Consider the following 26,407-nt stretch of genomic DNA (forward strand, 5'->3'; position numbering starts at 1 on the left):
CCTTGTGCAGGCCAGCTTTTGCCCTCCCCAGGCTCTGGTGGCCTGCATTGAGGCCGGGGGGGGGGGGCGGCAGCAGGCAGCCCTGCCCTGAGCTCCTCCCACAGTCTCCATGCAGGCCGCTCAGTGCCCCCAAACCATGTCCCCAAGCGTGGGGGCACCCGGAGAAGGGGTTGTCTCTGGGCGCCATTTCCCCCCCATATGCCTCTGATTTTGGCTGTGTGTGTTCATCCAAAATTTAGAGGATAGGTATTGCCAGAGATTTTACAGATAAAGTTAACTAAGATCAGAAGGCGCAATTTGGAAGTCAATTAAGGTGGTAAGTGAAAATTTCACTTAGAGCAGCTAACTATTCAGACACTGAAAACCCTGTTGGTCTCGAGGTTCCACTGGACTCAAATCTAGGTGTTCTGCTACAGCCCAACATGGCTACTTGCTGAAACTAAGAATTCACTGAAACACCATTTGCTACAAAATGTTTATGCATTTCTTAGTATCCGCTCCCCACCCACCCCACCAAAAAGTCCACTCAAATGGGATGTTACAAAATATAAAATTTAAAATATTTACATCCCATGCCCTCCATAAAAAATACCCAACCAAAGAAATTTATCATAATTATATCAAAACTATCTCATGCACTTACTAAAGTCCATGGAAATGGACATGTTCTCAGAAACTGTCCTATAACAGACTAGGGAACTATTTATCCATATAAGGTCTGTCAATGTGACAGACAAGTGGTTGTCCAGCCTCTGAAGGGCACAAAACAGCCATTCAGCTGAGTCTATAGGAGAGTTGCTCAAGCATTCAATCAGCTTTGAGAGAGAGATGAGAATCTTGGCGAGAAGTGAGTTCCGGCCAGCCTCAGGAGAAGGGAGTTATAAGCCTGCCTCAGGCAGACAGCAGTGATAGCTCAGGTCTGGCTTGGCAAAAAATCAGACAGAGTGCAGCAGAGAAGTTTAGCTCTAATCTTTGGGAGCCTTTATTAGAGTTCCCAATTATTAGGCCTTTTTATTAGAGTTCCCAATTATTAGGCCTGTCTTTGGTAATGAGCAGACCTTGAATCATATAACCTGACTCTTGGGAAATGACAGGCTGATGTGGGTGGATCCAGTGTATGAAAAGATCCAACCTTTTGGCTACTCAGTAAAAGTTTGTTTGTGCCTGAAAGCATTAAGGAAAATTCTAACTACTCTGTGAAGCCATAACTAGTTTAAATTTATGTGTCTCAGACAGGTTTCTTTTTTGTCTGTCTGCAGTCCTGTGCTGATGATTTGCTCCTTGAAACCAATCTGTAAATAAATACGTCTTCTTTGCTGTTTATGTTCTAACCCTGCCTCAGTGATCTCCGTATTCTATTTGCGCACCACAAAACTTATCTCACAACAGTTAACCGATTCCTATATGTTTGCTACCTTAAGAAACCCTAGTAACTGAGGAGAAAGTTTATAGTTTAAAACAAACCTGGTTTCCCAAAATCATAAAGAGGTTGTTTGGGTTCCTACAGTAGGTATAAAGGTCTATCACAGACACTTACATTCTTTGTATCAATGCCTCCTTTATGTTCCATACACCACACCACCCCCATTGTGGCACACACTGTCCCACCAATTCCCAGATTTCTCCATGGAACAAACACCTGTAGATCATGAGCAAGACTTCAGCTCTGATAACTTCCACAAGATTTGCAGGTCTGTCCTTTTCCAGTGGACTCTCCTGATGGTATTTTTTAAAAACTTGAGTGGATTTATCTTTTCAACAAATCAATTCATTATCTGCTGCTCCATTTAGAGTCTGCACTTTTATACTGTATCACTGTATTAGATCAAACATTTTAGGCACTGTGATCATGTTTCTAAGCTGCCATGGGCTAATTCAAAAAGGCAGGATATAGATATTTTAAGTTAATGCATAAAAATGGAACACATAAAAACAGAATATACTACCACCACAAACTACAACACAAGATCAGCATCCCCCAGTGGAGACCTAAAGGGTTCATATCCTACCAAGACTAAAAACACAAAATAACTGCGCTACAGTAGCAGAAAAAGCCTACTTGCTGAAGAAATATTCAAGATAAATGTACAGGGCAAGAAGAAATTCTCTGGAGAGAGAGAGAGAGAGATGTAATTCAGTTTGAAGCATTTATTTTTCTGCAATTTCACTAATACCTGTAAAGGAGCTAAAAGATTTCATGCTCTGAACATTCGTATCACAGAAACAAGGTCACATTCTTCACCAGTAGAAAACAGTTATGCTGAAAGCAGAAGTTCCTCAGTTCAGAACTTTTTTTCCTTTCTAGATGAAATGCCATTCAGGAAGATAAAAGAATGTAATGGGAAAATATAGGAACATCTGTTGTGATGACACACCTTGCTCATCCTGGAACTGGTGAACCATCTAGTACTTTGTTTACCACACTTTGCTGCTTGGGAACATTGTTTCATTTGGCTGACACTAAACAGCATTTTTATGACGATGCAGATATGATCATATAATATACTACTACGCCAGCGAGGTGTCAATGTGCTTGTAAGATGCTTCCTGTGAACAAGCTATAGCCAGCATTTACAAGCAGTGACACAAGGCTTTCTAGTATTTCAATTTCCATCTCTTTTAAAAAGATCATGTACTACATATCTAGTGAGGAAATGGCATGCAAAAAGAATTGGTTTAAAAGGCATTTAAATAAGTAACACAACAATGTGAATAGACACTCCATTACATTAAGTCCACCTATCTTTGAACTAGCTTATATAAGAAACCTACTTAAACAATAACAGGGCATGCATGCTAAAGTGCCCACACAAGCATCAAGGATTCTTTACAAATTAACATATGCTGCTACAGAACTAAGTAGGTCTGGTTTTCTGTTCCATGTTTCCAAAGACCACTGAGTAATGCGCTCTGGCTTGCTTCAGACTTCATGCATAGAAAAAGACATAATACAATACGTTTCTATGTACAGCAGTTGCTAGAGACAGATCTACAGACCATAGGTGGATAGATTTTTGTCACTTGTGTTCAGAGACTGGCTCTCTGAATCTGAATGCAAATATCAGAAACATTTCAGAGCTCACAGATACATTCTAGTGATCTGATAACACACCGAGGCATTCTCATCTGCACATCTCCAAATTATTTTGGGTGTGAGACTATAAGCAGCAGCCCTACTGTGTGCAATAGAACTTCAAACGGCAAAGGAATTTTATTTAATCTACTCTGGTGATAAAAGAATTCAGGCAATTTCTGGCTATAACTTTACTAGTTACATTTCTTTTTACTAGGAAAAGAGGACAAAAAGATAACTAAAATGCTTTAAAAATACAACTTATCGAACACATCTTTGATGGAAATGTTTTGACACAACTGACCATCAAGCTACCCTGGAGCTTTCTTCTAAACTAGTTTATACTTAATCAGTTCTTACATACTAGATGAATTCTTCCATGCAATTCATATGTGGGAGAGGTAAAAGACAAATAAATCCAGAGGCACATATTACTTCTAATGTAAATGGCTTTTAAAAATCAAGAAATACTTGGCAAACTTTATTTTCAAAAGGACCTTTAGAAACTGATGCAAGATATATACATTATATAGCAGAAAGACTGGCATAGGTATCCAGTGTGTCACCTTTTAAAGTGAACAACGACAGGGCTCCATGGATTGAGAATATCATAACTAAATAAACAATGTAAAGGCTGGCAATAATAACAATGTAAATATCTATGCTCTGTTATTCAAAGGTACAGTATATAAAAAGTCTGAGCTCAGTGCATTTATTAGCTATAGAATTAACAGTTATCCATGAAACAGTGGGAGCAACCATAACTGATTTAATAAGTCATAAACTGCAATGCCTGTGTACTTGGACATGCTTGGCTTAATCTTTGAGACAATTGTATGCTACTGGCAGGATAGAAACGGCTAACAGTTACATCTGACAGTTTCTTCCATCTTAAAGACATAAGACCTTTAAATCATAACAAATAGTTCAAAGAGGCTCACAGCCAGTAAAAGGTATAGCAAACAGATCTCCATGGTAATTGAACTGTGACATAATGAGGTCTTCCTCAGTACAAAAACTCTCAGCACAGGAGCTCAAACCTTCATAGGGGCTGGGTCATTTCAGTGTGACAGGTCCTTAACTGGATTTTTAATCTGTAGTGTATGATAATAAGTCTGTTGTCTTCACATCTAAATCTAAAGGTAGAAAAAGGAAATAAGCTAAACTCATCCTGGAAGAAAAAATCCCTCAATACAATGACCACATAATCAGTGGTGGGATCCAAAAATTTTAATAACAGGTTCCGATGGCGGTGGGATTCAAACAGTGGCGCCGCTGCACACACGCACCTCTAGCCCCTATTGGGCAGGGAGGTTGCTTTAGTAACCTCTTCTCGGCACTCAGAAAAAATTAGTAACCACTTCTAGAGAAGTGGTGAGAACTGGTTGAATTCCATCTCTGCACATAACCTCCTGCATGGCACAGCTCTCTTGAGGAGCACAATACCTTAGAAGGTCTTTAACAGCATTCCCAGAGAAGCAATTCACACAATTAGTAACTACCTGGAAGCCTGAATCTGAATAAAGGCACCTTAGTCTATTCATTCCATCTACAAGAAGCAGGAGAAATATATATTGGAGTTAAGTCCCAGTGGGATCATGGACTTAAATCTAAAAATAAATCTGGTTTCTTGTTGCAATAATAAACACTGAGTGTCCTCAGGGTCATATTCATTAATTTTCAAAGTCCAAAGCACTAAAAAGTGCAACTCATTTTCAATGCAGCCATGTTATTATTGCCAATCTTTACATGGTTAATGTTGTGGTCTTTTAAAGGGAAGCAAGTGCTCAAAATTGAGACTGCCCATTGCTGGACTACAAAAAAGAGCCAGTTACATGTTATTCAACATTAATACATTACTTCTAGCACTCATGCTTTGCAGTACATCTTATTCACCTTAAGTGTATGCAAATGTTACTGTTTCCTCTTTACAGATTGGGAACAGAAGCCTGGCCATGTCACTTTTCTAATGTCACTTTCTGATTTATCTGAATGGGCTTTTAATGCAAAACTAAGCTCAACACTGTATGTACCCAACCTGCTTTTCTTAGATATTGCTTTTAGACCATTACACGCATTACAAATATTTTACCTCTATTATTAAAATGATCCCAGTCAACAAGAAAACAAAATGTGCAAGTCATATTTACAGGAGACTTATCAAAATAAATCCAACTCAAAATAGCAATTCAGCAGATCATCTATAAAAATTGTTAACATACAATAAGAATATATTATCTATCAAAGTCTATTAGAAGTCAAGGGCTACATAATTAGCCCATGGTAGAGATAGAGACTATGGCCTGAAATAAGTGCTTGTCTACAGTGGAATATCTACCTGGGGACAGGGGGTACCCCTTGTCCCCTGGCGCCACTAATCTGGTCACGTAGGGAGCACAAAATTGGCCCCCCGTGTGTATAGGTCCGGCGAGAAGATGATGAGGCAGCAGGAAATCCTATTGTTTTGTTGTCTTCTGGCTCCCTTGGCTCCGCCCACATTGCCAGCAATGTGGGAAGGGCCAAGGGCACCCAAGGAAACCGCCGCCACCCCCCAGCTCCTGGGAGTCCGACTTCTGCCCTCCCCTCTGCAGAAGAGACTGCCATCCTCAGTGAGGTGCTTTTATAAACACTAAGGCCGAGGCTTCGGGGGGAATGGCCTCTGCCCCGTCCCGGCCTCAGTGCTTATAAAAGCACCTCTCGGAGGACAGAGGGCGGCAGTCAGCTGCTGGGAGCTTGGAGGAGGGCGGGGGGGTGGCGGCGCCTGGAGACGATTTGTCTCCAGGCACCATTTCCCCCCGATACACCTCTGCTTGTCTAATATCACAGTGGCTTATGGGACAATACTGTCTTTACTGCATTCTTAAGTCTGACATGAAGGATAAGAGTTAATGGTAAGGAATGTATACTTAAAGAGATACTGCCTAGTTGATATGGACATGCCTTTATACCTCAAACCTTTGTGAAAGCAATCCTAACACATCATAAAACATGGAGAGATGCAAAGTCTTTCAAAGTTCCACTCACTCCATATGGTATCATTTTAAAAAGAAGTGGAATTTACTACCAAAAGTCATGACAGCAGAACCAAAAGGATATACTTGATTAGAATATGCCATCCATCCCAAGCACACTGAGAGAGAAGGCTACACAGAGGAATATGGGCTCACCCATGACTTGTCTATTTGCATTCTAATGGGAAATATTTAGCACCTTTCTTACACTGAGTACTATTAAGTCTAAGCATTTATTTTCCAAACACATCTCTGCATGCTCCCTGCCAAAGTTCTGTACTTCTGCCTGGTTAGTGATAGCTCTACAGCTTTGCTAGAAAGCCATGCACAGTTCAGAGAACCATGTTAATTTCAGCTCCATTTGCAACACAGGAAAACAACACATGGCAAATTGGAACAGTGTGCATGTCCAGCTTTTTATTTTTAAGATTCCAATTAAAAAGTTAAATATATAAAACAGTAGTGTCTTTTTAGTATATGTTCCTGTAAAGCAAGGATTCAGTACCTGTATCTGTGATCCCAACATAAAAGCAGCTGAAAAGAACAAAACAGTGAAAATAAAAAAGTGAACCGATATCAAGCATCTCCAGCAAGAACGGAATTTAGTGACAAAGATGTATGGCATTACATTTGAAGTCAAAATAAAACTGCAAAACATGTGCAGGTGTAATAGTAGAAACTTCAGCACCCTACCCAAAGCAACTGTGACATAAGGTATTCTATGTGACACCTTGAAGTTCACATCATACTTACTTGAAGTATAAGTCTTTGAAGGTAAAGTGTGTCTCTACAATGCCTGTCGTTTTCACTCTGGTCCGCAGGACATCTTGCTGGGTTGGAATATAGCTCTGCTGGGATATTCTGTCCAGATCATTAAGGTAGCTTAAAGAGAGACAGAATATAAAAAAGCAGGTAAGGGATACCATTCCTGTGAATGCTGAAGTAAGCTAGTCTTAGTCTAATCCAGATATGCTTCTAGAAATCCTCTTTACAGTGTTCTCATTCTTAACAAAATCAAAATCTATGGGGATGCCATATATCAAATGTGACTTGACAGCAAAACAAATAAATCTTTAAAGCCATGTACAACTTAAGGACAACATACCTTAAAGACTAACTACTCCAACATGAACCTACCTGTCCAGTCATCTTGGAAGGACCTGCTTTGAATGTCTTCACCACCACCCCCTGTTTTGTGGTGGCAACCATAGAAAAGGCCTTCTTGGTTATAGCATTGAACTTTGGAACACACTCCCAGGGAGCTTCATCTGTCTCCCTCTACAGTTGTTTTCTGACAACCGGTGAAGATTGTTTGTTTGTTTGGCATTCCCCCACTAACTGCTATTGGTCCTCCTGTCTGGTTGTGTTGTGTGTTTATGTTTCATTGAATTGTTTAAATATTTTATATATACTTAGATTTTAAATGCTGCTTTAATAAAATATTTTGATGTTGTAATGTTTGCCACCTTAGAGAACCTACTTGGGTTGAAAGGTGGTATAGAAATGTTTAAAAAACATAAAGAAACTGATGATACTGTGTAAAGTGTTATGCATGCCTATGGTACTAGACAAATAATAAAAAGTAACCCTTAAAATAAAAAGTAACCCTTATCATAACTGCTTTTTCAGTGGTAGCAATTGAAAGAATGTGCTTTCTCCTTGAAGCTCATCTGGAACCTATCATACTGTTTTTCAGTGCCAGGCTCAAACATTTCTTTTTAGGCTTTTAATGACTTTTATATTTTACCTGATTTAATGTGTCTGCATCGAAGTCTGCTTTGTGAAATGTTAGGAGGTTCAATAGCTGTTTTATGCCCCTGGCTTATTGTGATATAGTTTTACTTTTTAAATATGAGCTGCCTCAATCAGGACCCTGAAGAGGTAGGATATAAATTCCCTAAATAACTAAACAGTGTGCATGTTGCAATGTAGAAAGAATAAGCAATTACCTCTATGTTGATGAGCAACTGGATAAAAAAAGCAAAGGATATGCAATTGGGGATCAGAAAGTCTACAAACACCATCCAGAGCCTGAAATATGCTTTGCTGCTGAGTTGCTGAGAAGATGGAGTGCAGACCATTAGGAACATGAACAATGAGTTCAGGATACCAAATCTTATCTAGCCATGAAGTCACTGAATAGCTTTAAAGATAGTGTTTCTCACCATCAGATATTGCCCACTCAATGTTAGGGATCAGTATTAGTTATTCCTGTACACAACGTTTTCTCCAAGGAGCTAAGAGCAGTATGTAGTCTTACAATACACTAGTGAGGCAGGCTAATATGAGAGACAGTAGCTTGCTGATGGCAATCAACAGCATGAAGTCTGAATCTGGGTTTTTCTACTTCAGGAGGAATTTCAGATAATTACAGGTCTATAGTTTTATTAAGAATTTCTTTTTTTAAAAGTACAATCCTAAAGATGCTTTCTTGGGAGTAACCCTTACTGAGTAACGTGGGACATACTACTAAGTAAATCTGGCCAGGTCTGCATCCTTTGCCCTTTTGCTTCTAGGCCATCTTCCTTTCATAAAATCATTTAGATGATTTAAACTTAACTCAGTGTACAACTGCTGCCCAGGATGCTGTTTCTTTTCTGAGGCTTTTTTTAAAAAGTAGTAGTATGATGTTACTAACTGCATTTGAAGAGAGCAGGGTTTACTACCTCAACTCCTTGTAATAAGAGTATTTTTGCTGAGAAGTAAATTTCACGTCAACTTTTCAAGTCAGATATAAGTCATGACCAATAGGAATACTAGAATTTTATTGCAGCTTACACTATTTTTTAAAATCTCCCTCTCTCTTTTTCCCTTCCCAGTGGACCCACATTAGAGGGAATGCTGTTTCACTTTTAAATTAGGCAATGGAACAGTGACATGAAGCTAAAAAATAAAACTCAGGTAATGAAACGACAACTGAGCAATTTCTGTGCCATAAAATGGCTGGCTCAGAGAAATACAAGAGCTACTTCAGGACGGGGGAATAATTCAGTCTTGAGAACAATAACCAGTGAATTATTTAAACAAATGAAACATTTCCCTTTTGGGAAATTAGTCATCTGCATACAATACTCTCAAGTACCAAACTCAGAGCAAGAAAAACTGGTTTAAATCTATCTTATTAGGTGCTATGAACAGCTGATTCAGCAAATATCTCTCACCAAGGAATTACCATGTTTCCCCAAAAATAAGACAGGGTCTTGTATTAATTTTTGCTCTAAAAAATGGGTTAGGGCTTATTTTCAGGGGATGTCTTATTTTTTCCCATGATTTCCCACTCGTGACCAGATCAGCTGCGCCGGGGAATCTGTAACTAGGGCTTATTTTTGGAGTAGGGCTTATATTTCAAGTATCCTCCAAAAATCCCAAAAAATCATGCTAGGGCTTTTTTTCAGAGTACATCTTGAACCCCAAACCTTGGTAGTATCATCAGGAGGGTCTCCTAAACATACTCTGAAATGTTGGTACTGCTAACATAAACATTCCTCCCCTGACCAAAAATCCAGTTTTGAAGGATTTTAACTCTTGTGTTTTAGATTGGTTGCTGATTGAGCTAAGGTTTTTGTACTTTTAAAGTTATTTTTGAGAGCATATTGTTTTTGTTGACCCTCTTTTCCACTTACAGAGCTAGTTTACTGTTTTTCTTTGAAATAAATATTCAAAAACATTTAACCTACTGTTGCCTCAATTAATGTAATTTTATTGGTATCTATTTTTATTTTTGAAATTTACCAGTAGCTGCTGTATTTCCCACCCTCGACTTATACGCGAGTCAATAAGTTTTCCCAGTTTTTTGTGGTAAAATTAGGTGCCTTGACTTATATGTGGGTCGACTTATATACAGTTTGTTAGCAGAGGTAATAACAGGTTTAACCGCCATCCAAAACATTACCACTCTTCTCCAAACAGGATTACTATGTTTTAACAAACATAATGGATAAAAGGCAATCAGGAGCATTTTCCTTCAGATTTGTTTCATATCCTGTGTTGCCTGTGTACATGACACTTCAAGGAATTTTATCTTCATATTTTAACGCTACACATTTTGAACTTCTTCCCAATGAGCAGGACTAAATAAGAGTATGAAATGGCAGACTTCCAAGCTTAATCAAGGCAAAACCAAGTTGGATGATTTTGGAGATAACTCATTTGCAGAAAGGAAGAGGATCAGTACTATTTTGGTCTGCAGTTCTCTTTACATTCCAAAAGGGAGATCTCAAGGAAACAAATGTGCCATTAAAACTGAATGACCAATGGCCTGACAAATGAACAGAAGTGAGCATTGCTAAGACTGATGGCTCCTTTGAACAACAAAACTTGGCTTGTTCAACTACAGCATATTCCATGGCATCTTCAAAGCCAATCCTCCATTTACAATACACCATCCAGTTTACCAAGCTTGAAGAATTTTTCTGAACTGCATTTTTACATCCTCACATCAAGAGCTTCCTCGAGCCTTTTGAGAAAGAGCCACAGAAGTTCCCAGTGCCTTTGCACAACCGCTCTGCAAAATGAACAATTCTGAAAAGTAAACTATAATTTCTTATATAGTTAAATACACAAGCTATTCTGTGAAAGTGCTCAAAATGATTCTTGTAAAATGATTCTTACTACGATGCAGAATCATTAAGCTGGTATTCTCTTGATCGGCTGAAGCATGCTTGAACCCCAGGATCTCTCCATAACCGCTTTATCACTCCTGCTAGCTCAGGGGTCATAACTCCTTCCTCTGCACTTCCTGCCAATACGAACAGCTGACGGGCATCATCCTGCAGAAGAAGGTAAGTATTATTATTATTATTATTATTATTATTATTATTATTATTATTATTATTATTATTATTATTATTATTATTATTATTATTATAGATTTCACAGCTGCCAGATCTTTAGCTGGTTGTTGGCGTTCATTACAATTCAAGCCTCACCCAGAGGCCTAGGAAGTGTAATGTATCGGCGTAGTATTCATGCGGATCCCAGCAGGGCTGCCTTCTGAATTTGACAGATGTTAATTTTGTCAATTCGAAGATGATTCAAGTGCTGCCCTAGTGTTTTTGGGATGGCACCCAGTGTGCCAATTACCACTGGGACGACCTCGGCTGGTTTGTGCCATAGTCGCTGAAGCTCGATTTTCAAATCATATACCGCCCTCCCCCAGAGGGCTCTGGGCAGTGTACAGCATAATTACAACAAATTAACAAATAGAGCACCTAAACAGAATACAAAATATAAATATATATAACATAGGCTCCATTTACCCAAATTACTAAAAATCCATTAAGATACAGAGTTCCAAAATACAGTAATTATCAGTAGTAATGCTACTACCTCATTACCACACATTGCTCAACTATGAGCATCGGAAGTACTGTTTCTCAGCTGCAGTTTTACAATGGTGTGGCGGACTTTCACACCCACCAGTGACTCTTTCCTTCCTCAAAAGGTTTCTCCATCTAAAAAATTAATTGCTAGTTGAAAGAACAATTCTTTGGTGCACAGCACAGACAGTGAACTACACTGGTCAGAACCCTGACTCTCTAAAACAAAGACAGACAAACTGTGGTGTATTATACTTCTCAAGGACCATTTCCTCAGGGTGAACACAGCATTAGATATCAAGAAAAAAGTTTATTCATATTATACCTCAGACATGAAGCTCACTGAGATAAGAATTGGAAGTGCTATAGGAACAACTGATTATGAGAATGAAAACCTTATTTAATACTAATAATAAAGCTTACAAGAATAAAAGTGGCCAAAATTAACTTTCAGGAAATTCAATAATTGCTTTTACAATAGCACTACAGACAAACATTACAGGAATGATATTCAATTTTAAGAAAGAATAATTTTATTTACAATACAAACCATGCTATACCCTATTGACCATAAATACCTAAGTAAAACTGCAGCCTAGTCAAGACTAAACAATGACTGGGGGGTATGGAGCAAGTGAGAGGGAGCAAGTGCTGTTACAACTTTACTTAGGTCTTTATGTGGAACAGGGTATAGGATCAAAAATTATACAAGTAAAATCACTGTCCTCACAAAAGGAGATGTCACTAATCTACACAAAGGCTTGTCAAGATTCCAATGCAGCATTTTTGTTCTGACTGTGCATTACAGATCCACAGCCATAGAAGACTGCAGCTTGATTAATATGATATTTCACTCAAACAAATGCTGAATAAAGCTATGGCATGGGCATCATGGTAATGGTAACAGAACAAAAGTGGAGTAAAACAAACATAAGCAAATCAGTTCCTTACGTACACTCAAATGCATGCATACCACTACCACCAACTTGCGTATTTGCATTTCCACCTCCAATTTTATAGATGAATATTGCAGACCATTATGATCTGCAGTACTATTGAATTAAGATTAACTTACAGCTCTGGCAACTTCTCCAAAGTCTATCTTTAATCTTCCCATTGCTCTTATTATTGCAATGATAGACTGAATAGTATTGCTGTAGACCACCACTTTGTACTGCTTGCATTCATCCTCTGAATAGCCATCCTCATGAATGATTCTGGAAAAGAAACACATTCTGGAATGATTCTGGAAAAGAAACACATTCTAACCAACTGAATTTTAAATTTAATTTTTGACTTTCAATTCAATCTATGTAAACATTTGATACAAGCCACTTGCACTGTAGACAAAATTATCTTAGAGGATATTGATAACCCCCCCCACACACACACACACACACACAACACATTATGGAGACATTAGAGGAAATAATGGCATTTAGAGATCTTTCATTCCTTCTACTGTCCCATTGAGTTGCTTTTATTAAATGCTGCATAAGGATGGAAAAGAGGGAAGGGAGAACAAAGCTCTGCTGAACCTATTTGGAAGCTACGTATGCACGTACCATGCCTGTGATACAAGTAGATTGTGCCCATATTGTTTATCAGCCTAAACTACACGCCATTTCACTTACTTCATCTGTTTCACAATGGTACTTTTTCCAGATTCTCCGGCTCCTGTAAAACAAACATAAGCAAATCAGCACTAGACTGATTAAAGACAAATGAAATTCTCACACCAGACAACTGAGAACATGGGATTTCAATGAACAACCTCAAATGTCACATTAACCAGCTGTTTTGGACCATACAAGTATGCCACAAAATTTTCCATTCTGCAAGAAGTCTTTTAACAAAAAAACCACGGGGACGGAGGAAAAAAACACGGGGACAGAGAACGACAAAACATGTATATATGTGCAAAGTTCCAGAATAGAGTATGCTTTTTAGGAAAAAGGCACAGGTCTAGTAGTACTTTAAAGACTAACACAATATTATTCCATCATAAACATTTATGGAGTAGAGCCAAATGAGGTTCTAGCCCATGAAGCTTGTTCTGGAATAAAATCTTGCTATTATTTAAGGTGCATGCAGACTCCTGTGTATTTATGCTGCACTAATTAAGCTCTGCTACTTCTAGGAAATATTTTCTATTAAATTCTTGGGGTTTGAATAAGGATGTCTGTCCTCACTCTAAATGTCCTTGTAGTGGTATTATTCAATAAATGGAGACAATTGTTCACAATCATATACTGGGAAGCGTTCTGGAAGGCCCAAGCTACCAATTTCCCCACTGACTTTCCATATCATTTCCCCCCAACTAGGTGGCATTAGGATTACTGAACTCAAATGTCTCTACTCCTTTCCCTACAAAAGTGAGATAAGTTAATTTCCAGGTGTTGTACATATACTGAAATAAGATGAGCACCTGCATATATAATGGCTTACAGAAGTACCAGCTTAATGAGTTGATAGTCTAGAATCAAATGATGCTTCTTGTTTACGTACTTAAGAATCCCTTGGAAATAGTATCCTAGCAGTTGCTTTCCCCAGAAGACTGTTTCTAAGGCATGTTGCACAAACGAAGTTAGAGTACTGGGATGGGAAAGAACAGTTTACATGAATTTCATCAGCAGCAGCTTTTGTTTCAGTGAATGGAGACCCAATTCTCAACTTCTATCCCTTTGTGCCACTTCCTCAGCATGTGGGAATAATATACTGTTTAAAATATTTACAGCCTTCCAAATGGCAGATCAGATACCAACACGCCTCAAGTTCAGTTACAAGAAGATCAGGATTTTATTTACATCAGAACTGTGTTGCCAGATGAAGTCAGAAGACCAGCAATGAATGACAAGGTACAATCTTTGTATTTTCAAGAAGTAGAATCCCTTGGAAATACCACAACACTATAAAAATGCTGACTAACATGAAGCAAACTGGAATACTTCAGTTTACATGGTTTCAGTAGCACCCTGAACATTCCTTTCTTACAAAAACAGCCTTTCCTTTCCAACACAAGCAACAAGTTTAACCTACTACTGTCTTAATTAGGTGATTTTGAATACCAAAGTTGTAATGAAGCTCATACAAGAGAAGTTTTTGTTTATCTAATTCCTTTACCTTAACATGAATCATCAATAGATAAAAGATTCTACTGCATCTTTTATGTTTCGAAACCTACAAAATCAAGGTGGCAGGAAAGACTTCTTCAAATTATTAACTTTACAATACTGCATCAATATCAGATTTTAAAGAATTTCTCTGGCACAGAATGGTATGAGGTTCGAAAACTTCTTCATGTCTAGATATTTCCCACAATTAGTTTTACGTGTTCTACAGCTACTTTGTACATCTAATAGCCATGTATGCTGATGTGGATCAAAAATTCTGCACAACAAGGGTAATCAGGGTAAGGTATATGGGTCTGCAAATCCGGGGGGGGGGGGGGGATCAAGTGTACAGAAAAACACAAAACTGGGATTTCTCATCTCCCTGGGTCCTCAAACCTCTGCCTGTGTATCAATAACATGCAAGCATATAATATATACACCATGCATATGTTACAATAAGGAAGTGCAGGATACTTTGCTAAACACGCAAGAGACACTGGTTCCAAGATAGGCCATACACTTTCCTGGGCAAGAAGCAATACACACCTTGGATTTCAGGATGAGAGAAATGGACAGGATAAATATGACCATTTGCAAGGAAGGGAAAAGATAGATTGCTTTTCGGATTTCTGGTCATAAAAATTTAAGACTGGGTAAAACTGCAGGCCAACATATGTGGTAACTGATATCCAATTTAAAGATAGGTCAGAGAAACCCTCCCTGCTGGGAAAGATAAAGTTAAAAGGTTTAGCATACACTGTGAAAGAGCACAAGCCAAGGATCAGGAAACAGTGAAAAATGGAGTATCAGCCAGCCCCAATGTCAAAGTTCCAGCTTGGATTGTGTCCAGACCTCAGAAAATAACATCAAGGTAACTCCAGTGACTTGTAATAATTAGCCCTTGTTCTTGTTTCTTTTATATTAGCTTTTGGAGCATTCCTGCTAATGGGCTGATACTCCTAGAAAACAGAATTATATGGCAGCAAATAAAGATCTCTTTTGCCTTCTATAGATCTCAGGTTTCTTACTCAAAATTCTTACTCAAATGCCTGTCCATTTAATCATGCATAGTCAAAATAGCTGACCAGGCTACAGGCTCACACAACCAGGGGAAGGGAGTATGTGAGCAGCAGCAAGCGCACACACAGAATGATAGCTAAGTGTCTCAAACTGCTAAACGGGCAGATAAGTCTCAGTGGTTGCAGACACTTACTCCACAAAACAGGAGAGAAGGGGGCAAGTGGACTAGCCTCTCACTCACATGGAGATCCCCCATCTCTCAGAAACACTCAGGCAAGGGGAAGGGGGGTAGCCATTGTTGCAGCATATAGTACAGGAAACCTTGGTTAGGGCAAAGCTTTAAAAACTGCAAGAGCAAATGTCCTGACTCCCTATGGCGTGACTACAGTTTAAATATTCCATTCACACATTAAAGAGTGCAAAACTAAAAAATCAATGTGTTGACTTCGGAAAATTTAGCCATTTTGCTACAACAGGAAAACCCTACAAAACAATGCAGGCGAAACTGGTTGGTCTTTCACAAAGCATGTATCTGAAGGTACTGCAATAACGGGACAGTGGAAGTGTTCATGAACAGACATATGGGGAGAGTAGAGGAAGTGCTTACAATTCTCCTGCATTCCCATATATTAGAAAGCTGATCTGTTCCTAAGGGATACATCTACAAGACTGAAAGAATACCCATAATGCTATCAGTATCAAGTCAAAGAAACTTTAAATCATCTGAAAGATTACAGCATATTGTACATGGATTCTCTGTTTGCTTTTTAAATCATTTTTTCTCTGTGGATTTTGTTTCCTGTACTATGGTTTATTCATTCTGCTTATCTAATTAAAAGCTGGCTTTTACTTGCTCAGGTGTCCGGCGTCACTTGTCACATAGTGAAGGGGATATGCCCCTTTTTTGTTTTATTACAGCTGCACAGTAATGGCAATTGAATCTTCACAGCTAGGCATAGCCACACGTGTGCTTGTTGTCCATTGTTGTTCAGACTTCATTTTAACTCAGTTTTTCTCCACCCACCCTCCGCCCCGCAGTTTTAGACTTCAGCAGTCCTGAGCCACTGTTCCACCCATTCACTGCCAACCTTCTTTCCCCCCTCTTCATTGCCATGCAACCTCCATTTTGGAAGGTTTCAGGGAGTTCACTGGTAGAAACATTCATTTAGGATGGTTTACCCCCTCTAGTTTTTTTAAATCAGCAGTACTAGACAAGTGAAAGGACACAGATCTAAGAAAAAAATTAACAAGGCTTGATTCACAGGTGGAACGAGAAGGGGAGATCTCCCCACTGATGCTAGTGAATTGACCAGTCTAGAAGCTTCTCCAGCCAGGCACTGAACAAACTCAGATTTGCTACCCCTAGACTAATATTGGGGGAGAGGGGCTTCATACCAAGAGGTCTCTCTCTCTCTCTCTCTCTCTCTCTCTCTCTCTCTCTCTCACTCACTCATATAGCACACACGCAAGCTACAGGCAGCACCAGAGAAAACGGAGAAGCAGGTGTGACAGGAGGCAGCCAAGCAAGTTCTGCCTCAACTGCTTCGGCAGTCTACATTCCGCCTTCACTGTCAGGCAACCTCTATTTTGTAAAGTTGCACACCAAGGGGTTTTATTTTTATTTTTTGCAGTGCTACTCTATCAAAACTTTGCTGATCAATCCCTAAGCTTTCCATTTTGCTGCAAGAATTTACCAGTGGGATGCCATTCAGCAAACATTTACAGAAAGCTATCAAACACACATTCCCCAACCAAACACAGTTTGGCTGCAGACACCCACTGACAGTAGATGCTGTTATATGTATGGGGGAGGGGAGTGTTACTGTCATTGTTTGTAGCAACAAACTTAGCTTCATGAAGCCCAAGTTCCTCCTCCTCCGCTGATCTAAGTGGAACAGGGCATAAAAGAAAGACTGGGTATTTAAACCACAGAACAGTTTCCTTTCGCTAGTCTAGCGCCACAAAAAATTAAATTAAAGCCAGATGGGGGAGGGGATCTTTACAAAATGAGAAAGTGAGGATGCAAAAATGGAGATCAGCCCAGCACTGATCTATTGGAATGAAACACCCACCCTTCCAAATATTGTCCTGGGGAAAGCAGATCTATGTCTGGTCAATACCCGGCTTAGGGAGCTCCTAAGGCTCCTCCCTGAGTACCCTTTTGTAAGAAAGGGAAAGTTGGTCCAATATGCATGTGTGGCAGAGAAAGCCCCAGCTTCCCCAACTCTCCATTTAGGCAGGCTCAAAGGTGAAGCAGCAGCCAACTCGCTTCTGATGGGGCAAGGTGCCAAGGTAGCTTGGGCATACTTGAGCTTGCTCCATCTATTAATTGAACTTTGTCAATTTCACTCCAGAATGAGCATCCTTCGCCCCAAACCTCCGAAAATGGAGGTTGCGTGGCAATGAAGAAGAGGGAGAGAAGATGGGTGGTTGAATGGACGGAATGACTATGGTGTGGGTGGGGGGGGGGGGAACCATGGAAATCATTATGCTCCAGGATTTCCTTTGCCTAAAGGAAAATGAAGAATTATTTGGAGTAAAATCAGCGATCATTGTATGAGTACGGAGAGAGGAAAATATTATGATCACACATTCAGTCATTTTGCATAACAGTTCGCACAACTGCCACCATAAAAAATTAAACCTCATCCAAAAAACCACCCCACACTTTCCTACTATTTTCAAGACCTTTTTGAAGACCACCATCACATAAAGCAGCAGACTTTAAACAAGAAGCATTGTTGTCAAATGCTTAATGAAAGATCCCTCATTTACTGCATGTGTGTCATTTGATTAGTCTTAAAAGATCACTGGAGGTATCTCACAAATGAACATCTCCTCTCTGCTGGGTATCTGACCTCAAGTATGATCAACTGACTGATCAGAGCATGCTACGGTAAATAGCCTCAATACCTGTGATGAGTCAGATCTTGAGGCAACTGAAATTTACAAAAGTTGAATTTTCATTTACTTTTATGCTACAAATTAGTAATTTGGTTATGTGTTTACAGACACGTCAATAGACACTTGGGTTGCCAACCTCCAGGAGGGGACTGGTGATCTCCCAGAACTACAACTTCCCTCCAGATTACAGTTTTCCTGGATGCTTTGGAGAGTGGACTCTATGGTGTTATACCCTGCTGGAGATCCCTCTCCTCCCCAGACTCCATTTCCAAATATTAAAGTCTGAAACAAAGCCAAGCATTGGTGAGTGAAGATATTCCGGGTGAACTGAATCAAGTGCAGGGTTTCCACAGGCAGAGCAACTTTGGTTTGTGGACTATGACTTTTGTGACCTTCCTTTCCAGTGGCCACTTGAAATGCCACTTGAAATACTGATTCTAAGGTTCCCCTCTCACCCAAGAGAAGGACCACAGGAGAGAAAAATTGCAAAAGTTACAGTCTGAAAGCAGAAGTTTATCCACCTGTATAAATGTTGTTTGATCCAACCCAATGCATTTGTATTTTGGCATACATTGTTTCAAAGTGTTAGTGATAACCCTAGATCATACATACTAAACTTCAGAAAAAGCATGGACTTTGAAATGTGATATAAAATGCAGAAGGTGGCTTCAAAGTATTTTCTACATCAAAGTATTTTCAAAATATTTTCTACATCAAATTAATGCAGTCATTATTCTTACTGCTAGAATAGTTCCTTCCTACCCTGCTGCCTCTACAGAATTTAGACAGTTAAGCAAAGATTCATTCAATGTTATTACAATCAACCTAATAGTATTTGTGCAATTTAAAAGTTAAACTGTATCTTGACACCACAGAATGCTTTAATATTCTATTGCATTTTCAGTGATCAACAACAAATCATGTTTATTAACTGACTGCCTTGCACATTCCGACCCTCCCCCCCTTCCAGGCCTGATGGCAGCAATACCATTAAGATGACTGGTATAAACTGTGTTTTTTCCTTTAACAAAAGAACAAATCGAGAACTTCTGGCATCACACATCTAACACTTCAATTCTAAATAAGCTTGCCTAAGAATTAGCCCCACTGAATTCAGTGGAACTTACTTCTAAGTAGCCATGCACACAATCCCATGGCAACACTCATTCACTTTTCCCAAATATCCAATTACATCATTCCATTGTTCCCTAGAACTGACTTCCAAATAAGGCTACAAACCATATGCTATTTACCCTTGATTAGAAATAATAACAACATCTCTGAAAAAGAGGCAAAGACCTAATCATTAAAGGTCTAAAATCCTTCAATATTTCTATAGCTGTGATGCATTGTTAATGCAGATATGAACAGTCTTCCCACCAAGCTCAAACACATCAAAATACCATGTTTCCCCAAAAATAAGCCCTATCATGATTTTTCAGGCTTTTTGGAGGAGGCTTAAAATATAAGGCCTACTCCAAAAATAAGCCCTACCAGTAGTTACAGATCAGGATGGTGAGATCCAGCAGAGTGCTCCCTGCCAATGAGGATGCAACTTGCATCACACGTGATAGGGAAGCAACGGGGCTGCCGAGAGCCCACCTTAATTAATTGTGAAGGTACCGTATTTCCCCTAAAATAAGCCCTACCCCGAAAATAAGCCCTTTTGTTGCAAAAATTAATATAAGACCCTGTCTTATTTTCAGGGCAACACGGTATTTGCATCAGTAAATGTATGCAATTAAGTAGGCCAATAAAGACAAGCTCCCTAAAATACCTTTAAATAAAAATGACATTTGAAAATAGGGTTCCCTACCTACATCTTCTACACTACCCGCATAATTATTCTTCTCTAAGTATTCAATTTTCTAAACCACACACCAGGATTTTTCTTTTCACCTGACAATTCCGTAAATATATGGATAGCCCAATCTACCCTGATCTCATCAGATCTCAAAAGCTACACAGGATCAGCCCTGGCTATAATTTGGATGGGAGACCTTGCAATGGCAAACCACCTCTGTACTTCTCTTGCCTTGAAAACCCTATGGGGTCACCATGTCAGCTGTGACTTGATGGCAAAAAAACTGCAAGGAAGTCACACTTGCCCTTCATCAGCTTTTAAAAACTGTTTACATGTATATTAAAAAGCATCAAAACTTCTGAGGCACAAAGAAGCGGCCTTACAAAATAAAAAATAGAATGGCAGAATCAGAATCAAAGGGCCATACAGGCCATCTAGTCCAACCTCCCCCCACCCACATATCAATGCTGGATCAACCATCCCAGACAAGTGTTTGTCCCCAGTGAAGGGGACACCCCCCTAGATGGCTCCTTCCACTGTTGCTCAACCCTTACTGTAATATTTTTCCTAATATCCAGTCGGTAGCTTTCTGCCTGTAATTTAAACCCATAATTGCGAGTCCTATCCTCTGCTGCCAATAGGAACAGCTCCCTGACCTCCTCTGACAGTGCTTCAAATACTTCAAGAAACCAATCATGTTTCCCCTCAATCTCTTCTCCAGATTACACATTCCCAATTCCCTCAGTCTTTCCTCATAGGGCCTGGTCCCCAAGCCCCTGATCATCCTTGACACTCTCCTGTACACCCACTCCATTCTGTCCACATCCTTTTTGAAGAGAGGGCTCCAGAACTGTACACACACTCCAGGTGAAGCCTGACCTAAGCAGTGCACAGTGGGACTATGACATCTTACGATCTGAATGTTATGCCTCTGTCGATACACCCAAAGACTGCATTAGCCTTTTTTTGCAGCTGCAGCCCACTGGCTGCTCATATTTAACTTACCATCCACCCGTACCTCAAGATTCTGTTCACACACACTGCTACCCAGAAGTAGATCTTCCATCCAGTATGCATGTTCCTCATTTTTGTTACCCAGATGTAGAACTCAGCACTTATCTACCCACATAACCTCTGGGGGAATGAAATTAAGACAAAAGCCTTAAGGCACAAAATAATCAAAACTGCCACACTAAAGCTCGATATTAAGGATTTTAGGACTTTTGAATCATGAAAATGCTATGATCCTTTACCATGTTTTTATCTCACTATGCCTCAAAAAAGGGCAGGATAGCGTAACTAAGGTCTCACCACTTTACAACAAGCCTAAGAGGTAGGTCAGATTAATACAGTAAGAGGCCTATGCAGCAGGGAAAATAAAAATCTGCAGAGATAACATGCCTCTCCTTCACAGTGAACTGTAAAATCAGCATATTGAGTTGAGAAAAAGACCCTAATCCATTGTTCTTTTGCAAATCTATGTACTCAGAATCAACCCTTTTCCTCTTAAGTGCTAAGTTTCAAGAAGTTCAATAAATGCAGGATTGTTTGAAGTGGAACAGATCTGCACGTTAGATGAGAAGGAGGCGCAAGCAGTTAAAACTGAAAGTGGAACTCATGAGCAGAATACCCAAAAAAGTCTTGGGATTGTTGTGTGTATAGAGGTTTATCGTATTCTCTCCCTGCAGGAGAAAATCTATAATGACAGTAGGCCATAAAAGAGACCAAGTTTGGGATTGTTATGAAGTTTCTCAACCTATGGATAAGGCAAGCATGAATGCAATACTCAACAAAGAAAGGCAAGGTCTGGTGGGTAGAAAAAAACAAGAGACAGAAATTATGAAATTACTGCAAGGTGAACTATCTATATATTTCTAATAATCAAATATGTATTTTATAACTATAAAACTAATCTGAAAAGTTATTCACAAATAGATTTTCTTATATGCCAAAAAAGGTCACATCTGATCTATTTAAAAACTCAAGTGATGAACACCATCTGTTGCTATGACTATTCTGCTTCTGTTTTGTGACCTCAGTCTCCATACTTTTTTTGGTTCATACTCATTTTACTTGTCTTGCCATCTTAAGAAAGACCTGGCCTTCCCTTGCCTACAGAATCGTTAAATGAAAGAATTGGGTGAGCCTCCATTGGAAGATGTGTGCTTTCAATGCAGACGAGGCTAAATTAACCAGATGTGTAGGCTAAAGCAAATCACTTCAGGTATGGCTAACCTTTAATCATGGAAGATAACAGTCAGCTAGTTTGGCTGCTGGAAGATGAAGTCTGGGCATGAAAGGACAAGTCTAAAGAGAAAATTCAATCAGGTATGATTGTCCCTGACACACAAAAGATCACCAGTGATTTCAACCTCTAACTAGAAGATGCTATTCTCAAAGATAAAGCCCATCCTGAACACATCTCCTATTTCATGACTCTCCCATACACCGCTCTGAATTAATCCACAGCCTTGATAATTCTGTGTCCCTTCAACCCTGTAATAATCAAACTTTTGTCTCTGATCCCCATAATAAGACTTGCCCCTCATTCTTCCAACTTGTGTTTAGCAGAACATCCGACTCCAATCATCTCTTTGTTAATCAGTTCGAATACTTCAGTTTTTATGACCATTAAAATGTGGTGCTATTAGCAGCACTACAAGAAAGAAGTTCAGGAATAGATGTCCTCAGAAGTACTGAGAATAAATTTCATTAGCAAAGTTCATTAGTAAAACTTTTCATTACTTTTTCTGAGGTTTCTTGTTTTCCTTCACTACTCCTTCTATGCCTGTCATCTGATGGTCTCATCTTGCAACCTGATTTTTTCAGGACTGTTTCCCAACATTTGTGAATCGCAATTTGCTGTTGAATCTCCCTCTCTGATTTAAATTCCATGATAAACTATTTCCTTTTACCCAGCACTTGCAACACTTACCTATTACTCCTGGAAAAAACAGGTACAACTATGACATCGCTGTATGAGGGCAGACTTGCCCACTGCCCGTGAAAAACAACCTATACCTTATACAAGAGAAATCAATCAGGCCTATTGTTATATTCTCTTTTGCTGTATAACAACTGTTAACTCCTGCAAAACTCAATAAAAAAGGAAGAAGTTAACACACAGTCTTGTTATGTGTGAAGACATTATGGTACTTTTTCTGTAGAGGGAACCGGGGTATTACATACAAAGAGATGTAAACTCCACCTTCAAAGCCTTCCTCCACATACATAGCAGAATGAGGTGGAAGAACTCTTTGTGCCGTTTACTACCACCTTATTTTTCTGCACGGAGGCACAAGGCCTTAGAAGTCATCTACAGGAAAAGCAAACAACGGTACTGAGCACAACCTACACACGTACTTTACAGAAAACCTCTCTCCCCCTCGCCTTAGAAGAAGGCCACTACAACGAACTGAAACCTGGAGGAGGAGGAGATTTTTAGAAGAGACACAGAAACGTCCATGCAAACTTAAAACGGCCCAGCTGGCGGCCCGCGACAGATTGGCGCTTATAACCTGCCTCTTGGGGAACTTCTCATGAAAACCGCTCTGCGTGGTTCAGATCACTTCATAATAAAGCAACCCCCCCCCCCCGAAAACCCTCATCTTCCTGCCACTGAGCTTAATTTCACCGAGAAAGGCCGGAAGGAGGAGGACTGGGCGCTCATCTCAAAGGCCTGCTGAAGACTCTGAGGGGTCTGAGGGAGAGCGAGCGACCACCACCACGACGTCTCTCAAACCCACCTAAGCGACCAGGGAAACAGCCGTGAATCTAAAGGGCGTCGTCTTCGGGAGAGCCGACGCGACAGCCGACGTGCGACGAAGCCGCGAAGGCCGGAGATGCGGTTCCAGCCGAGGCCACCCGTCAAGGCGGAGGGAGGCTGCCCCTTAGCCTGGCTGGCAGAAGCAGCGCTCGGGCGAGCAGAGGCGCAGGCGGCCTCCCCTTCACCTCCACCCCGGGAGAGTCCGTGCGGAAGGCCCCGGCCCCACCCTGCCCCTCGGCCGCCGCCGCCGTTCCTGGCTTCTTACCGAGCAGAAGCAGTTTCACCTCCTTGGCCGCCTTCTCGCCGTCCTCGCGCAGGTTGCGGTCTATCATGCGGCTCCGCTCGGCGGCCGCCTTGTCCTCGGCGCTCAGCGTGCAGCCCATCGCGGCGACCAGGCGAGAGAGGCGAGCGGCGCCCCTCGCTCTCCTCCTCCTCCTCCTCCGCGGCCTCAGGGGAACCAGAGAGGAGGGGCGTGTGGAAAGGGAGGCAACGGAAACCAACCCACTTCCGCCTCTCAACGCCCTCCTTACGTAGACCCAACGGCACGCTGGGAAGGGTAGTCCACGCGTGCGTCTCGGTGCGCCGTCGTCATGGTGACGAACAAGAACAACGTCCGCTAGGCTAGTCAGGTTCCGAAGGCGCAATGTACGCCGGGAGTTGTAGTACTGGCAAGTTAACATCCTCAGACTTCTTTTCTGGAGAAGGGGCTTCCTGGTTACTTTTTTACCCCGTTTTTTAATTGCAGCGGTGATAAGTAACAGCGGTACACAGGAAACAGGGGCGAAAATGCTTTAAGTTGTCTCTGCAGTGGCAACGTATCTACCCATTGCATCCACCTCCCCGCAAAAGGAAAGTTGAAGCCTACTCAACTTTTTGTTTAAAATCGATCTTGTAATTGAAATTCATAAGAGTAACAACAAACATCCCATAACAGCACTGTTTTAACAATATATGACTTTCAACAGGAAGAGTTGAATTTAACAGTGTATCATGGTGTACCATTAGCCGTTATGATAGGGATGCCAGCCTCCAGGGGAGACCCAGGGATCCCCTGGTATTACTGCTCAGCTCCAGTCTACAGAAATCAGTTCCCTTGGAGAAAATGCATGTTTTGGAGGGTGGACTATGGCATCGTACTCTACTGAGGTCCCCATTCTCCTCAGGCTTCTGTTCCCAAATTCCCAGCAGTTTCCCAACCTAGATCCAGCAGCCCTACAGTGGCATAGTGAGGGGGCGTGGGGATGGAGGGGAGCTAGAGGCAGCCCCAGGCACCACTTCGGCCGGGGGGTGCATTGTAAGGCCATGTCACCCACCCCCGAACTCCACATGGAGTTGTAAATAGGGGCACAGCTGAACGTTGGCCAGCAGGACTCACTCTGCCTCTGAACTCCACATGGAGCTTGGGAGCAGGGCCAACCAACTCACTCTGCAGAACTCCACATGCATCTCGAGTGCAGCGCAGGTTGTTTGATGCTGCCCTCAACTCGCACGGGTCCAGATTTAAACTGCAGGCTTCCAGCCTACAGTTTAGAGCTCCGCCTAAGCCAGAATCAAACTGAGCACCAGAGCTGACTGGCTCTAGCTTTATATGGTTGACAGTGTCCCTCAAACTTAGGTGGTGTCTCCCTCTGCTTAGGTGTTGATGTTTGAGGGACACATCCAACCGTATAAAGTTGAAGGCCATATATTTTCAACGAGCTTCAAAATTAAGAATGGGAATTAATTCAGCAAGAAGTACAATAGGGAAAATGATAGAATTCGAAAAGATAATCACACAGCAAAAATATCATTTTTAGGATGAATTTATACACTGGGGAGGTGTGGGGTTTCTGGGCTTGCGGGCTGTATGGCTGTGTTCCAGTAGCATTTTCTCCTGACGTTTCACCTGCATCTGTGGGTGGCATCTTCAGAGGATCCTCATGGCCACACAGCCCAGAAACCCCACAACGTTGACCCCAGTGATTCCGGCTCAGCTGTGAAAGCAATTTATGCATTATTACTTCAATTTGATACAGAAATAGAACACATAAAAAGTATGTATGGTTAGATGGATGAAAAACTTTGAGGAAGAAATATATTTTCAAGAATGGGGAATCTTATAGATAAAAGGTACAAAATTTACAGTTTTACAAAATTTACCATCACTTTGAGTGATCTGGACACTATATTTTGGTTGATGCAGCTCAAAATTGTTTGCCTTTTTAGTTACTGCACCACACTGCTCACTCATGTTTAGTGTATGATCTACTAAGACTTCTCGGTCCTTTTCACACGTTCTATTTCCAAAACAAGTCTTCTCCATCCTATAACTATGCATTTGATTTTTTTCTATATAAATGAAAAACTTTACATTTAACTCTGTTAACATTAATTCTTGTTAGTTTTAGACCACTTTTCC

General features: G+C 40.6%; 1 protein-coding gene across 1 annotated transcript in view; it reads right to left on the bottom strand.

Annotated features, from left to right (window-relative positions):
* The window catches only part of GNAI3 (G protein subunit alpha i3), a 29,679-nt gene extending 5,186 nt beyond the window's left edge, over positions 1 to 24,493 (bottom strand). The window contains exons 1-5 of the mRNA XM_048496132.1: positions 24,275 to 24,493; positions 13,037 to 13,079; positions 12,478 to 12,619; positions 10,696 to 10,853; positions 6,838 to 6,966 (exon numbers count right to left, since the gene is read on the bottom strand). Of these exons, the coding sequence (XP_048352089.1) occupies positions 6,838 to 6,966; positions 10,696 to 10,853; positions 12,478 to 12,619; positions 13,037 to 13,079; positions 24,275 to 24,392 (590 nt within the window). The 5' untranslated portion in view covers positions 24,393 to 24,493. The remainder of the gene's footprint in view (positions 1 to 6,837; positions 6,967 to 10,695; positions 10,854 to 12,477; positions 12,620 to 13,036; positions 13,080 to 24,274) is intronic.
* Between the last annotated feature and the right edge of the window lie 1,914 nt (positions 24,494 to 26,407).

The sequence above is a fragment of the Sphaerodactylus townsendi genome, linkage group LG05 (assembly GCF_021028975.2).
Source record: "Sphaerodactylus townsendi isolate TG3544 linkage group LG05, MPM_Stown_v2.3, whole genome shotgun sequence".
Lineage (NCBI taxonomy): Eukaryota > Metazoa > Chordata > Lepidosauria > Squamata > Sphaerodactylidae > Sphaerodactylus > Sphaerodactylus townsendi.